The 16,618-nt window shown below is 44.6% G+C and overlaps 1 protein-coding gene across 1 annotated transcript in view; it reads left to right on the top strand.

Annotated features, from left to right (window-relative positions):
- The window catches only part of HERC2 (HECT and RLD domain containing E3 ubiquitin protein ligase 2), a 283,798-nt gene extending 270,680 nt beyond the window's left edge, over positions 1 to 13,118 (top strand). The window contains exons 86-93 of the mRNA XM_004700032.2: positions 4,634 to 4,717; positions 6,579 to 6,720; positions 6,883 to 7,077; positions 8,784 to 8,896; positions 9,775 to 9,965; positions 10,452 to 10,557; positions 10,961 to 11,173; positions 12,136 to 13,118. Coding sequence (XP_004700089.1) covers positions 4,634 to 4,717; positions 6,579 to 6,720; positions 6,883 to 7,077; positions 8,784 to 8,896; positions 9,775 to 9,965; positions 10,452 to 10,557; positions 10,961 to 11,173; positions 12,136 to 12,408 — 1,317 coding nt within the window. The 3' untranslated portion in view covers positions 12,409 to 13,118. The remainder of the gene's footprint in view (positions 1 to 4,633; positions 4,718 to 6,578; positions 6,721 to 6,882; positions 7,078 to 8,783; positions 8,897 to 9,774; positions 9,966 to 10,451; positions 10,558 to 10,960; positions 11,174 to 12,135) is intronic.
- Positions 13,119 to 16,618: the final 3,500 nt, after the last annotated feature.

Here is a 16,618-nt window from a genome sequence, read left to right as displayed (position 1 = left end):
CTCACCACCGATTTGGATCACTTGTTGTTCTCTTGTCCCTGGGTTTGTTAACACCACTTCCTTTCCCCCTACCTTCTCCTCTCCCATGTCCCCCTGGAACCATCGGTTCCATTGTTTTCTCTTCCAAATTGTTCATCCAGCCTATCTTATTTAGACAGACCTGCGAAGATAATAACATGCACAAAAACATGACAGAGCAAAACAAAGCAACAAAAGAAAATAAAACAACAAAAAGCCAATGACAAAAAACAACATTCCGTACATCAGTTGTATCAAGAATACTTGTATATATGTTCCCATCACCATTTTCTAAACATTGACTTGCTATTTGAGCCCTTGGTATCAGCTCCTTGTTTTTTACCTCCCTCCCCCCATTACCACCCTCGTGACCCCTTAATAAATTATAAATTATTATTGTTTTCATATCTTACACCAGCCGCTGTCTTCCTTCCCCCTTATTTCTCTTGTTCATCCCCCTGTGTGTTTGTGTGTGGAGGTGTGTGTGTGTTAATGTGTTGATCATTGAAGTCGGTTCCCCCTTCCTCCCCTCATTACCCCACCTTCCCCCTGGTATCACTACTCCCATTTCTGTTCCTAAGGGATTTATCTGACCTGAATTTCAAGTGTCGTGAGCTCTTTTCTCTACCAGTGTGCATTCTTTGGTCTAGCCAGAACTGAAAGGCAGGACTGGGGTCATGATAGTGGGGGATGAGGAAGCCTTGAAGAACCAGAGAAGTGTTTTGTGTTTCATCGGTGCTGTACTGCGCCCTGGTTGACTCATCCCTAGATTGAGGTCTTCGTCTGTTTTATATGGCTACTGTTGCTGGGTCCTTGTGTTTTGTTTGCCAAGACTGTATATGTTTATCTCTGTAGGGAACCAGGATGGGTGGAATTATAAAGACTGTAGCTGCGTTAATGATTGCTGGTGACATAATGATTATGTGTTAGGCTGCAATCTCTAGGGTCAACAGTTCAAAATCACCAGGCATTCCTTAGGAGAAAGATAGGACTTTCTACTCCCATAAATGGTTACAATCTTAGAAACTCATAGAGACAATCTCCCCTCCCCTATAAGGTCACTATGAGTTAGCATCAATTCAATGGCAATGAGTTTTTGGAGGGGGCATGGAAGTGGGGGGCGTGGGGGAGCTGTAAGAAATCGGAAGCCAACACACTGGGAATAAGAAGAAACAATTGTTCCAAGGTTGATGGTAGTGATGATTTTACAATCTTTCTTGATATGATAAAACTGTTGAATTTTATGTTAGTTATGTAATTATAATGATGTGTTAATTATAGCTCAGTAAAAGTTTGTTCAGAGTACCCACTGAGGGAGAGGCTGGCTTTGGGCAGGGTGGAGCTGTGAGAGAGTGATGATGAGGGAGCCTCTGCAAGCCCGGCTCCCTGACTGACCCTGTGTCCTGATACTTTGCAAATTTCCCTGAAGCTGGAGGTGAAGTAGTGGAGTTATTTGAATTTTCTCTCTCAGTTAAATTTGCAAATGACTGTGAACTTCCATTAGCGTATAGCCTATATAGAGGCTATACTCTGCACTATACTACTTCAAAAAGTTTGTGGGGGAAAAAATTCCATTATCTTTCAGGATTTAAAAAAAAAATCATTTTATTAGGGGTTCATACAACTCTTATCCCAATCCATACACACATCAATTGTGTAAAGCGCATTTGTACATTCATTGCCCTCATCATTCGCAAAACATTTTCTCTCCACTTAAACCCCTAGCATTAGGTCCTCATTTTTCCCCTCCCTCCCCGTTCCCCCCTCACTCATGAGCCCTGGATAGTATATAAATTGGTATTTTGTCATATCTTGCCCTGTCCGACGTCTCCCTTCACCCACTTTTCTGAAGTGCCCTCATAATTTTGTCTCCTACATGTGTCTGCCTTCAATGTTGTTGTTGTTTTCTTTCTGTTAGATAATTCAGTATAGACCGGACTCTAGCTTTTCTCCAATGTTTCCTTTTCATTAGAATCTTCAAATCTGCCCCTGCCAGATAGTGGTCCCAGCTGTTTGCCTCTGTGCTCTCTTGGAAAGCATGTGCGTTTCTAAGGTTGTGTTCCTGTTGACTCCCACAGCCCATGGGATGCAGTCTGTGTAGCTTCTTCACCAGATGCCCATTGTAAATTGATATCACTTCTCCTCTGTACCAACCTAAGCTGAGCACCGAAAAAGGAGCTCCTTGTGTTTCCCTTTCTCTCAGTCCTATCTAAACAGCTTCAGCCTCATCCTCCCTGAGCCGTCTATCAGCTCCTGAACACATTTGCCATAGCACCCAGGAGCACAGCAACCCAAAAAAGAAACAAGGTGATTGGGGTGGAACAGCCTAGTATGCAGCATCATCAGTTATATATTCTCATTCCCCACAGCAAATCTGGAAGAAAACAAGCAAAAATTGGTAAAAATGACAATCTCAGAACTCCAGACAGCAAACCCAAATGCATGCTGGATGAAGAAAATGGTCCCATTTAGTAGTAGGAGAAAGTTCTCCACTATTCACACACAGCCCCCTTCCTTGGCCTAGTCCGGCATCGTGGGGCAGCAGCAGCAAGCAACCAGGACACCGACAGGAAGTCCGTGTCAGAATAACATGGTGTGAGGACACCGACAGGAAGTCCGTGTCAGAATAACATGGTGTGGACCAGCATTCTCTGGCAGAGAATCCCATGGCAAAGCAGCACAGTGAACACAGCATGCACCAGTGCTCTCAGGCAGAGAAATTCCATGTCAGAGTGGCAAAGCCTGCCTTCCCAGGTAGGAAGTCTGGTGGCAGCACACTCAGCACCTTTTATGCAAGGAGTCATGAAGTGGAGCAGTGATAGTTGGCCCCCCACAAAGCAGGGAAACCAGCAGTAAATTGACAACAGCATATGCACCCAAATGAGGAATTTGGTGTTGAAGCAGAACACTACTACTTTCAATAAGTTAATATAGGAATAACAAAGAAGAAGAAGGAGCTCTGGTGGTGTCGTGGTTACTCATTGGGCTGCCATCTGCAGGTACACCCTTCTAAACCACAGGAGAAAGACAGTTACAGTCTCGGAAACCCACAGGAGCAGTTCTGCTCCGTACTGTAGGGTCCCTATGAGTCAGATTGACTCGATGGCACTGGGGTGTGTGTGTGTTTTGATTTGTTTTTCTGTTGGTGGCTAGTTTCTTTGGGGGGATGGTCTGCTGAAAGACAAAGGCCACACTTCAAAACCACTCCTCTCTGTAAGAACCATCCTGGGCAGAGAGAAAAAGTCCAGAGCCATTGGAAAAACAACATTTCAACATCGTTGAAGTGGCCTAGGCGGAAACCAGAGGTGCCAGAGACTGTGGCATGGAGACGATGGGACAGAGCTCAGGGACCAAAGTAAGGCAACCATGAGACAGAACAGGAGCAGCGCTGAAACTGGGGGACTTTGAAGTGAAGTGACAGGTGGGCTTCCAGGTCCGTGGAGGGAGAGGCCGAGGGACCACGGGGAGAGGCTGACTGGATAGGGAAGCGCAAGGAGGTCAGATAAGGTTCTCCAGACTGCTCACACAGTGGCCCGTGCAAAAGACCAAAAAGTGACAGAAGCTATACCTGAGAAAAATCAGAAAATGAACTTACTAGGCAGACTTTGAGTTTTATAAGCTTACACAGTAAATTAGGTTCCTGCTGAGCAATTTAAAGACGTTTTCTCTGGGACATTGGTGCTGTTTTTCAGAACGTGTCAGCACTCTCGTTGCGTGTGCTCTGGCTGCTCCTTTTCCATTGCGTACAGCTCTGTGGCCCTCCCTTCCCTTTTCATTTGGTTGTTGGTCTCAGAGAGGTGATTTTTAAAGGAGCACAATACTCACAGTTGGTATGGCCTGTTGTAGGAGCCAATGTCTATTGAGCTGAAAAGAGACCTCCATGTATGATTAGTGAAAAGCTATAAGGAATCTCAGACCAATAGTCTCAGGGGGGTTTCTAGTCTCTTCTGGTCCAGCAAGTTTGGCCTTTTTGAAGAGTTTGAGTTTTGTTCTGCACTTCCCTCTTCGTCTAGCCTGGACCATCTGTTATGTGTCTGGTGAGTACAATTGACAGTGGTAGCTGGGTACTATCTAGTTCTTCTACCTCTTCCTCACAGCCTTTGCCTGGCATCTGTAAGCTCCTAGATATACAACCAAGTTCACATTTTCTCCCAAAATTTTGATTCATACTCTCCTTCCCTGAGACTGGCCATCCCAGGATCCCTGATCCACCTTACACCTTTGTGGTCACCTTTTCCCCCAGGTACACAGGTATTGAGGCATGTTAGCTACTCGTTATGTGTATGGTTGGCAGGGAAGATCATGTCCTAGTGTGTGCTTGACACATAGCACTCATCTGCTGCTAACAAGGCCCTTGTCACCCAGCAAGTACTAGAGGCTCTGAGACAGCCCTCAGGAAATACCACTCAGCGCCCCCCTTTGCCCATGCATGCCGGCACTCCTGAGTGCTTATCGTGACACATGATTTGACTAAGAATTCGTGGCTATTGGATCAAATATGCGTAACCAAATGTGACTTCCAGGGAAGAGGTGATTTTCAGCAAAGATGTATCATGATTTGTTTATGAGTGGTGCTGCCTATGTTGGATTCTGAACTCTGTTTGATGTGTTTTAGGAAGCAGCTTTCCGAAAAGTTGTGCAAGCGACCATGGTGCGAGACCGTCAGCATGGCCCTGCTGTGGAGCTGAACCGGATCCAGGTAATGGGGACTCATCCACTGAGATCCACACATCAGTCACGGATGGGATGCTGCTGTGGCGTGCGCAGAGTGTGACCCCAGCCACTGGTAGAGCAGGGTACTTACGGAGGAGTTTTCAGGTGCTGCGGCTTTAAAGAATCAGTGGCTCCTTTCTTCTAGCTTGGTTGACTTGGTTGTTTTTTTTTCTTTCTTTAAAACAGAAGTGATTAAAAAATTTTTTTAAAAACCAGAAGTGATATTTCATCTAACCCTGAAGTACAAATACAGATTAGCTCCAAAGAGGAAATAGAAATCACTCACCTTTGTACATTGTAGCAATAACAACTGTTGGATCTTGCAGGATGTGTATGTGTTTATTGTAACCCAAAGTGTATATGCTCTTTTGCTACTTGCTCCCCCCGCCCCATGGAGCACATTATGAATACTTCTTAATACATGCCATTGAGTGTGGTTCTGAGGCTTTGAACAATGACTACCTTGGTTATTTTAGAGGACTGTACCCATTCTTAGTTGTCAGACTCCTCTGGCAAAGCTTCAAAGACTGTCTGATTTACTTTGATACAGATGAGGCTGATTGGGGGGGTCAGATCTAGTTATAATCTTAATGCTATCTCTTTGGTTGAGGCTGAGATAACTCATTGGTTTGACAGCTTCAAGATCTACCTTTCATAGAAGTCTAGTAAGTACCTTTCCACTAGCAATGTGTGCTGCTCACACCCGCCCCTGCTCAAGTGGTTTTCTTTGCCAGTTTTTAATAAGCCAAGATTGTTAGTATTATGACAGTATTCAAAGAAATAAAAAGTAGACGCTTTCTGAATTTAAACTTCTACAGCTTACAGCTTAATTTAAACAACAATGAAAGAAGCCCATCTAGATTACACTCCTGTGAGGCACTTGACATCTATGCGCAAATAAGATTGGCTCAGCCAACTGCAAAGAAAAAATTCTTTGTTCCTCTACCTTTTGCATGAACACATGATTTTTACTCTGATGTTGGTTACATGACTGGATATTTTCTCAGAGCTGTACTTGCGGGCATTTTCAATGAAGATATCAAACTGTGCCCTTTGTTAGATATCACATGTGACCACATTGATGGTCATGGTCACTGGCCACTTCCCCTCTTCCCTGACGTCAGTGTTCACTGTAGGCTGTAGGTCACTAAGCTAATGTTGCCAATATCAGTGGGTTGCTTAAGTAAGGTCATAAACGAGCTTTTGTTGCTCCACCTCGGATGACCTTTCTGTTTGCCGCACATCATTATGTCAGAAAGCGTCTCCAGGGCAGCACAGCCGAAGGCCTACAGGTCATCTGCTGCCAGTTGTGGGGCCTTTCAGACCCTGGCCCTGTCCCGGAGGCGCATGGTGCTGCGGTGGTAGAGCCCAGAGCAAGGGATGCCTGGATGACTGGAGCCCAGCTCAGCCTGCCCTTCCCTTGTCTCCCATTCTTCAGGCCCCGCACAGTTCTTTGCACTATGAGAAAGTTGGTACATGGTAGAAGAACCGAGTAGAGAAATGGCAAATGATTTTACATCAGGAATATTTTTTCAGTGCAAACAAGTGATATTTGACACAGTGTATGATCTTGCCTGGTGTTTGAGTGTCCCTGGCACATTTCACAGCTCGCAGACTTCAGAGCAGTTCCTTTTACTCAGAACATTGTTCCATTCTGAAGCTACAACAAGATTTCAACACAGGTGGAACAAAAATTGTTTTTTTCTGACAAAAATTAGACATATGATTAAACAGTCAGTGAATCAGTTTGAACTCACGACAGCGTGTGAGTCTCACTGTATGTGTTGACAGGCGATGGGCTGTGTGCTCCTGCTATTGCAGCTGGTTCTTATCCTGTCTCTCTCTAGGTCAAGCGCTCAAGGAGTAAAGGGGGGCTCGCGGGTCCTGATGGCACAAAGTCCGTCTTCGGGCAGATGTGTGCTAAAATGAGTGCCTTCAGTGCAGACAGCCTCCTCCTTCCACACCGAGTCTGGAAGGTCAAGTTTGTCGGTAAGAATTTCCTCTGTGTGCTGAAGAGCCCAGGAAATCCGGAGATAAGTGGGTGGGCTGTGGATGTGTTTTGGGGGGATGTCTGGGAATCCCACCCGTATGCCTTCACCCAGGTTTATTGTCATCACAGCCAATGAGTAGCTCATTTTCTTTTCCCTCCAGGTGAGTCTGTGGATGACTGTGGTGGTGGCTACAGTGAGTCCATCGCTGAGATCTGTGAGGAGCTCCAGAACGGACTTACCCCTCTTCTGATTGTGACGCCCAACGGCAGAGATGAGTCGGGGGCCAACCGAGACTGCTACTTGCTCAGCCCTGCAGCCCGGGCATCTGTGCACACGAGCATGTTCCGCTTCCTGGGTAGGCGCTTGCTGGGCTGGGTTTTGGTGCCATTTGTGTTCCATTTGTAATTCTCTCTCTCTTTTTTTAATATGTATAGTTTATTTTTGTTGTTGTTGACGTTATAACGATAGAACATAAACCAGTTCAGCAATTTCTACATACATAATTCGGTGCCATTGATTACACTCTGCAAGTGGTGCTCACACTCCTTTTATCAGTGGTCCTCTCCCATTGACACAAACCCACTCTTCCTGCCTAATCTTTCAGTTTGATTCCATAGAAGTAGATGTATGAAGAACACAACCCTTATGACAAATATTCTTTACTAGTTTAGCTAAATCACTGTTTGGTTTTAAGAAGACTTCAGAGAATAATTTTAGTTTGAGATTTAGAGATTATCTCAGGGCATTAGTTTCAGGGATTGATCCATCCTCTATGGCTTTGAAAATGCTGGGTTCTTCTGGTTGTATTTTACCTGGGTGAGTTAGTTAATTGTGTCAGCCTGGCCAATTATCACATGTGGGGCTAATTGAAAGGTGGCGGAATAAATGGGTCGTGAACCTCGCCTTTCTAGTTCTCGGGTCTCTTGTGATGGTTGCACAGGGTGCAGCTGCCTTAGCAGTTCCCTGCTTCAGCTTGCAAGATTGATTTCCTACAAGACATCCCCAAGGAAAAGTTACATGCACCTATCCCGATGCAGCCCTGGGTGCTGGAGCAGCCGTGTGGAGACCCCTGCTAGTGCCGAGATGCTTATTCGTTCACTGACTCAGCTTTCCTCCTGCAGTCGGCATCATTGCCTCTGTTTTGTGAGGTGGAGGACTTTGTGGACTGGTGTTGGGTTAATGGGTTAATGTTGGACTTGTGGGCTTGGGCAGCATTGGGTTGGGATGTTTTCGTGATGCACACTTTCTTTACATAAAACTCTCTCTTATACATGAGTTGCTGTGGATTTGTTTCTCCAAAGTACCTAGACTATTACACTGGGTTTGTTATTTATTCTCTACCTTGTTAGAAATAGGATAGTTGTAGTATCTACTTCTAGCTCTTATAGGAATTACTTATAACTCATATAAATGTTTCCCCCAAATTATAGAAATTATTAAGATTTTTTTGTTGTTGACTTTCTACAAGCTCAGTTCTTGATGAATGATACATGTTATGCATTATATATATCCTTGCCCTGCTGCCCAGTCTGTTTCATTAATCTGGTAGTGAGGATTTTTGAATATGGAAACTACTATAACATCAGACTGTCTGAAATCTAGTGTTTCTGTATTCTTGTTTGAGATCTACCTGCGAGGGGTGGACCTTGGCTCTTACCATCCTCAGTGCCTGTTGGATCTCAGGGTTCTGGTGGGAGCAGCCCTGGTTAGCCCTTGCTAACCACAGGCCACTACTACAGTAGTTCTGCCTTTGTAGGTATTAGCTGGTTTCTTTGTAGCTAAACCTTGTTGATGGAAAGAGACTGAAGCATTTCTCCCTTGAGAAAGCACTTTGGTAGCATTAGAAACTGGGCCTATAGGAAGGAACATAACGAAATGATGAATTTATAGTGTAGTATAGTATAATTTATAGTCATAGATTAACTTGAGTGGCCAGTAGGTGGGTTTGAGTGTTGTTACTTAGAGGCACTGAGCCCTCACTATAGGGCTAAGTCTGCATTGGTTTTTACAGTTTCATAGTTGATCATAAATGTCTGTGTCCCTTGTGTTTTGGGTGACCAGGTGTGTTACTAGGCATTGCCATCCGCACTGGAAGTCCACTTAGCCTCAGCCTCGCAGAGCCTGTCTGGAAGCAGCTGGCTGGGATGAGCCTCACCATCGCTGATCTCAGTGAGGTAACTTGCATGCCATTGGTCTGCACAGTGCTTCTGTGGGTCTGTGCAGCACCCACTTCTGGAGAGACAGGGAGTGTGGGGTGTGGGAGTCCCCAGCGTCTGTGTAGGAGGCCCCAGGCAGATACCAGGCTTCAGGCCCCAGTATATCTAATGTTCCAGGTGATGCCCACATGAGTGACAGTTTATGTAGCAGATGATCCTGTTAATAGTAGGCCAGTTACTTCTAGAATTTATTAGATGACCTGCCTTGTGGAGTTTTGCAGCTCGTACCATCTTGTCAGATAAAATAGGTAGCTGTTTTCCTTTAAGGAAACTGAATTTAGGGAGGTTTCTAGGGTAGAGGTGGGATTCCCTCCTTCCTGTACCTTACTTTTCACCCTGCCACATTTGTAGAGGGATTTCATCATTCACCAACTGCTAATGGTTTCTTAAAGAACCCTGGGGGAGCTCTAGGTTGGGCACTGGGTTGCTAACAAGGTCAGTGTTCCAAACCGTCAGCCACTCTGCAGGAGGAAGAAAAGGCTATCTGCTCATAAAGATTTAGTCTCTGAAATCCTGTGTCATTCAAAAATTTTATATACGGTTACTATTAGTTGGATTGACTTGATAGCAATGGGTTTTGCTTTTTTCGTTCATTCAATTTATTTGGGATTTTTTTTCTCCAGGGTTAATTGTAAGATTCTTTCATGAACCACATGTTCTCACTTTGGCTCCTCGCTGCTTTGTCATGGTTCGCAGCTCAAGTGATGCACTTGTGCCCTTCTAAGGAGGAACATGGAGCTCCTTAGAACTTAAGGAGGAACAAGCGCTTGACATGCGCTTGTCCTGGGGTTTGGGTCACCTTCTGGCTCACCAAAAGTGCTATATCTCCTTAAAAGGTGGACAAAGATTTCATCCCTGGGCTCATGTACATCCGAGATAATGAGGCTACCTCAGAGGAGTTTGAGGCTATGAGCTTGCCCTTCACAGTGCCCAGTGCAAGTGGCCAGGACATCCAGCTGAGTTCCAAGCACACTCACATCACATTGGACAACCGGGCTGAGTATGTCCGGTTGGCCATAAACTACAGGTGTGTGGGCTCTTCACTCTGAGTGCATGATGCTTTCTTTAGGGCATCAAGCATGATGTGCAGGTGATGGGTTGCCTGGGTGGTGGTGGATTTTGTTCCTGGTGACTGGCTGAAAATAATCTACAGTGCCTTTGTGATGTGGTGTCTCTTGCAATGCCAGTGTCTGACTGCATGCCACAGCATCAAGAGTCCTGAGGACATGCTGTTAGTATTGGGGTGGCACAGGTACTACTCAGCGCTCCTTCTTGGGTACTTATCATCGGTTTTGAGAGTTGAATCTTAGAATGTATGTTCTGTAGCTGGATCTTTAAGAGTGTGTGATACCTGCCTGTCCAGTGGACAGTGTCCTAGGAGAAGCACAGTTTAACAAGGCACCAAAGTTTTCAGCCCTCTCTAATGGTGAAGCATGCTTTCGGGTCTGCCTTGATATAAGCAGGTGAAAGACTGCATCCCTAACAGAGATGTGAACTAAGTGTTTTCTTTCAGACTCCATGAGTTTGACGAGCAGGTGGCTGCTGTGCGAGAAGGGATGGCTCGCGTGGTGCCTGTGCCCCTCCTCTCTCTATTCACCGGATACGAACTGGAGACGATGGTATGCTAACTTTCTGCTGTGTTTGTGGGACCTGCCCATTGCATGTACAACTGCTGAATCCCTGTCACTCACTAGTGTCATCTTACACTTACAAATCTAAGGTGATCCATGCATGTGAATGAAGTGCATGCAATCACATTTACAGTGTGTATGCGCTCACTACCTAACTCCCATTCTCCTCACTCTTCACCCTAGCCACTTAAAGGGCACTTCCATTCTGGATGTCCAAGAGCAGGTCACACAGAAAGGAAGACTTCATCTCACCAGCCCTCTCCAGCACATTGAAATAATGCCCCTCTTAACTACTGGCCTCAGTAGAATAAAAAAATGCACAATGGATTCTCTGCTGCAAATGAAAAGATTTGATAATGTCAACTAGTCCTGATGGCATGTTCCTCTCTAGGTCTGCGGCAGCCCGGATATCCCTCTGCATCTTTTAAAGTCCGTGGCAACGTATAAAGGGGTTGAGCCTTCCGCGCCTCTGATCCAGTGGTTCTGGGAGGTGATGGAGTCCTTTTCCAACACAGAACGCTCCCTCTTCCTTCGGTTTGTGTGGGGCCGAACGAGGCTCCCCAGGACCATTGCTGACTTCCGGGGCAGAGATTTTGTCATCCAGGTAACCCTTCTCTGTCCTGCTGTCCATGTCTGATGCTCATGGTGCCTGAGTGTACACCAGGTGGGGAGAAAGATGCTGAGTCCTGAAGGTTTATGGCCACTTTCTTTCCTGAAATGAAATAAAAATTTATATTCATCAAAATTTGATGAGTATGGACTCTTTGAGTACCATTGCTTATTTATAAAAAAATCTCTCATCAGAAAGCTTATCAGACTGAGAACAAGGATTTTTCTCTGACCCTCATATAATTCTCTCTTGAAACAAACTCTGTTTACCTGATGGGTCCTTTAAGTTAAGTGACATGACCTTCCCTCCCCGCTGCCTCCTCTCTCCTGAAGCCCTCGATGTACTTCCCTGTAGGAGTTCCGTGGAGACTGTGAGCCTCCTCCAAGGGACTGACTGGTGTGCATTGCCAACTGTGCCCGGAGGACACTAGAAAGATTCTAATGAGCTCAGTTTGGCCTGAGTTTTGGCTGGGTTAGGAAAGCATTAGACTTTGGGGGAAATGTTTGACAGTGTACATAGTTTTTGTCTTAAAATATAGGTAATTGCTAACTTTTGACCACAATTCTTGTTGGCTTCTTAACATACTAATTTGTAGTGACCGAAGGTGAACCCTGTGTGGGCCAGAACCCATTGCCTCCACCCACCACCCCTGCCCCTGCTGCAGGGGGGCTCTCATCTGTGTCCTCAAGGGATGACTGAAACCACCGGTTCCTCTTCTCAGTGCTGATTAGTAAAAAGTAATCGTAATCGATATCTCTTTAATCTTATGAATTAATGTTTTTCTCCTTTATGTTTCTGATATTGGTGAAATGAATTATCTTACATTTGGTTATTTTGAGCCCCCCCCCCTTCTTTTTCTGACTGTTGACAGTTTATTGTTCATAATAAAATGTATCTGAAGTTTGACCTGTCCTTGTCTCTATATTTCTGACTCTTTAAACCTGTTTTCTCAACAGGTATTGGACAAATACAACCCTCCTGACCACTTTCTTCCTGAATCATACACATGTTTCTTTTTGCTGAAGTTGCCCAGGTATTCCTGCAAACAGGTGCTGGAGGAAAAACTAAAATACGCAATCCACTTTTGCAAATCAATTGACACAGATGATTATGCTCGAATAGCCCTCACAGGAGAGCCAGCTGCCAATGACAGCAGTGATGACTCAGATAATGAGGATGTCGATTCTTTCGCCTCCGACTCCACACAGGACTACCTCACAGGACACTAGGATAACGGAATGCATCGTGAGGTGATGGCAAGAGGCTGAGCACTGCCCGACTCAGACTCAGAATGTCTGTGTGTGGTGGGAAATGTTTGTCTTTATACGTGGGGAGGGAAGGCAGGGAGACTGGGATTATTCGTGAGCAGAATGATGGCTGGAAATGAACTTTGGACATTTAACATTTATGTTAGAGATTTTAAATGGTCATCTTGCCCCTAATGCTGCATTACTTTTAGGACTTCTGTGTTTACTAAAATATGTAAATGTTCATATAAAGATTGAACTGCAGCGTTCCAAAAATGAATGAAGCCTTTTTACTTGTGGGTGCAATCAATATTTTTCCTCTTCATTTCAAGTATGTGCATCATCTTGATTGTATATTGAAAATACTGTGTAACAGTTAAACCATAACATGAATATTTCAACTAATTTTACTAGGGATTTGTTTATTAAGACCTTTTTAAACAGTAAATGATCAGTATTACTTTAAATAAATCCAGAAGTTATTTAAGCTTGGGAGAGGGGGAGTGTGTTGGAGATTTTGAATTCTCCATTCCCACCCTGGTGTGCATTTTAGCATATGCATTATGTAATTTGAGGCCTTTCTGTGAGCAGTACTATACTTTTTATCATGGAAAGTATATTGTATGTAGTCTTTGTGTCATGTATATGCATAAATTTAAATTCCTAAAAATAAAATATCTGCCACAAAATCATTGACTGAATCTATCTTCTGGTTAGAGTAGCGCTGATGGATGTGCTAGAATCACCACATAGTGAATCAGTCTTCAACACAGTCTTCAAGCTACTTTAGTTGTTTTATTTTTTAAACAAAGACCAAGCACCGTCCTTTCACAAAGGAGGAGCGGACATGGAATGGAGTGATTCAAGGCAAACACTGCTGTGTGTTGGGCAGATGGGAACTATGGACATCAAAGGACCCAGGGTGTCCTGCTTCACTTTTGACTTCTAGCCCTGATTGGTTAGTCTGTACATTCTTGTTTCAAACATGGGTCTTGCGTTGGGCGGTCTTTTCACCATTTGGCCAGAGGGTAAGATTTGAGTTGCTTATGGGTTGCCAGGCACCGCAAAGGGAAAGGGACAGCCTGAGAGTGGGACAGAGAAGTGGACTACCAGATCTAGTACTCGAGAACCTGAGGGAGGGTAAGTGCGTTTCATGTTGGGAGATACTTTCTTACTCAGTGACATCATGCTTAGCACTGACATATTTTTCTTGGAACTTTCCACGGGCAAATTGGTGAGTGCCCATGTAGTCTTTGTTTTGACTTTGTTCCAGATTCTCTTAAGTTGTGATTTTTGTCACCATCCTTTTACGTTAGGCAACATTCATGAGCCAATGGCCTATAAGAAGTATTTGCTACTCATTTGCGTCTGAGGGTTAGCCCTGCATCTCTTCTACTTAACCTGGGTATACACCTTAGTAGGGTGATGACAAAGAAACAAGTGACCAAGTGACACATACTAGGGTGCATGAACTGCCCTGCCACCTCCGCCTATATTTTCTTGGCAAAAAGCAGTCATTTTAATAGGCCCAAAGGCAAAGGACAAGGAAATTCTGCCTCACGAACAGGGTTCTCCAAACTTTGTCTAAAGACCTCTGGGTTCCCAAGTCCTTGTTACTTATCTGTGTGTGGCGAGGTTTTCTTCCTATATTTCATCCAAAGTTACACAGTTCAAAAGGCGGAATATCAGAAGATGATAGGAGAGAGGATGGATCAAGCTGGTTTTTGTTATACAAACTAAGAGATTTGTGATTTTTTAAAATTATATAGTCTAATTTTTTAAGGCCCAGTGAAATACTTTTGAGGCTACAAGTTTGATATAATCTAAAATTTTCGAAATGATGGTCAAGTCATCAAACATACCCAGAAGAATTCAAGGATAGCTTAACTTCAATGTCCGCTGACTTATTCTGTTAACTGTTGTTAGTGCTAATACTATAGTCACTCAGTGTGATAGTTAGGTTTTGTGTCAGTTGAGCAGGACCAGGATTATCAGTGGTGTGGCCTAACATTCCATGATGTTGCCCGGTGTTTCCCAAAGTGGGCAATACCACCCGTTAGGGAGCACTGGAATGAATCAGAAAGGCTTCAAAAGCAGATACCTACACTTTATTCCAGATTATGGACAGAAGTTTTTCATTGCCAGATGGGCTGAGTTTTTTTTCTGAAAAGGGGCCAGTGGCCAAATAAGTTTGAGAACCTATGATGTAACCTAACAATGTAACCAATGGAATCTTCAATGAGCAGCTAAGCATTCATGGGAGGATATGGGTATAAGGCAACCCCTTTACTCAAGCCACAGCCCTCTTGTTACTGCAACCCCTTTACTCAAGCCACAGCCCTCTTGTTTCCTGGGGTATGGCCTAACACCTGTATAAGCAAACACTGTGGAGAGCTTGTTTGCTACTTGTTCCACCTGACTCCTGCATTGTCAATCTCTGGCTCTTTGGACTTGAGCCAATCGCGCACCACATTGTTGACCCACAGCATGACTTGCTGACCTTGGATTCGACTGCCTTTGCATCCAGCAACCTGTGATCTTCCTACTTCCACTTGCTTCCTGCTTCACCCTCCTGCTCCCTGGCTCATCAGTCCCAACGGTTATGCAAGTCAGGAGAAGCCTCCTGCTTACCATCTGACCTGTGGACTTGAACTAAACTAGACATGCCCACATCTAGAGAACCCAGTCTGCTACAGTAAGTTAAAACTGAGTTATCTACTATATCAAAGGTATATTTATTCCTAAAAGCAAAAATACTTGAACTCTGGCAAGATGACAGCTCAGGAGACAAGATTTGTGTATAGCAATATTTATAAGAGAAGCATGGTTGTAGCTAGGAAGAGAAAGGATAGGAAAGTGGGGAAGGTAATGAGAAGGAAGGTGAATCCTGAGGGAAAAAAGATGGGAAGTTGAGGGTGAAGAAGAAAATAATGCAGAATGGAGAAAAGGGAGGAGGGGGGCCAAGGATAGAATGTGGTTACAAGGTTCTATTTTTATAGGAGCAAGCTTACATGGGTGAGTCTGCTCATGGAGGCTGGGTTTGCTTATGTCTAGTTTAATGGAAGTGGGGGTGGGGAGTGAGCCTGTGTTGACTGTGGTTTTCTAAGAGTTTTTTAAAAACTTCTCGGTGGTAGTGAGCCACTACCACCAGATCCCCTGTGTGTTTCTTTCCTGAGCAACAGGGTGAGGTGCATTGTTGGACTCCTGGACAAAGGAATGTGCTGGGAGGGTCAGACCTGCCCACTCCTTTCTGTGGGAGAAGATGTGCAGCTGTGGGTTTGTGATGACTGATCTAAGGTTCCTAAAGTGTACACAGATCAGTCTAAGTCTATGATAGAATGAAAGCCAATGAAAGAATAATGCACAACTGAGGGGCAAAAGAGACAAATTTGTGTCTGTTTTGGCTGGAGGGTCCTGAGAGCTAAGAATCTTTAGTTGATAGTCCACGGGCACTCTTGCCAGATCCCCTCTGAGTATCTTCCCTCAGGAACAAGGGTGATGGCTCCTAGTTGGGTTCCTGGAGAAAGGAATGTGGGAGGGTCTGGCCTGCAAGGGCTCTTGTCTGGGAGAGGGTCAGGTTTATGTATGAGATCTGGGAGTAGGGGGCAAGGGAAAGGGGTTCAGGTGGAGCTGAGGATTAAAAAAGTGGGGAGATTATGTTATTTGTATTGTGAAGGACTCTTCACCAAACTGGCCACACAATCTGTCCCCCACGAAGAGATCATCAGGATTAACAAGGTGAGGGGCCCTGTGGGTGAGCTTGGATTGGGCCATGGTCAGCAGGACAAGAGCACAGCACTCTGGATCTGTGGTGGCAGGGAATTAGAGGTGTGGGGAGTTAGTTTCCCCAAGAAGAAAGGGGGGAAAGGGGAAGGAAGTAAGCAAACAGAAAGAAACAAAACAAAAAACCTTGGTGTACTTAAATTTCAGGTCAGGCGCTTTGGTTCCTGAAGCAAAGACTTACCTGCTAAGTTCTACATTTGCTGCTTGGTGGCCATTACCTTACATTTACCAATATTAATTTCTGATTAAACAGACTTTAAGGAAGAAATCCGTATGAGACACCCCCCAACACACACACAGACACACACACAAAATAAGCCAAACTCACCGTCATTGAGTCAATGTCAACTCAGAGACACTATAGGACAGGTAGAACTGCCCCTGTGAATTGTCCAGGCTATACTCTTTT

This window comes from Echinops telfairi, unplaced genomic scaffold (assembly GCF_000313985.2).
Source record: "Echinops telfairi isolate 266 unplaced genomic scaffold, ASM31398v2 ScPeMD7_7475;HRSCAF=8513, whole genome shotgun sequence".
NCBI classification, from domain to species: Eukaryota; Metazoa; Chordata; class Mammalia; order Afrosoricida; family Tenrecidae; genus Echinops; species Echinops telfairi.
The sequence above is the reverse complement of the archived record's forward strand: the minus strand, read 5'-3'. Positions and strand labels throughout refer to the sequence as shown.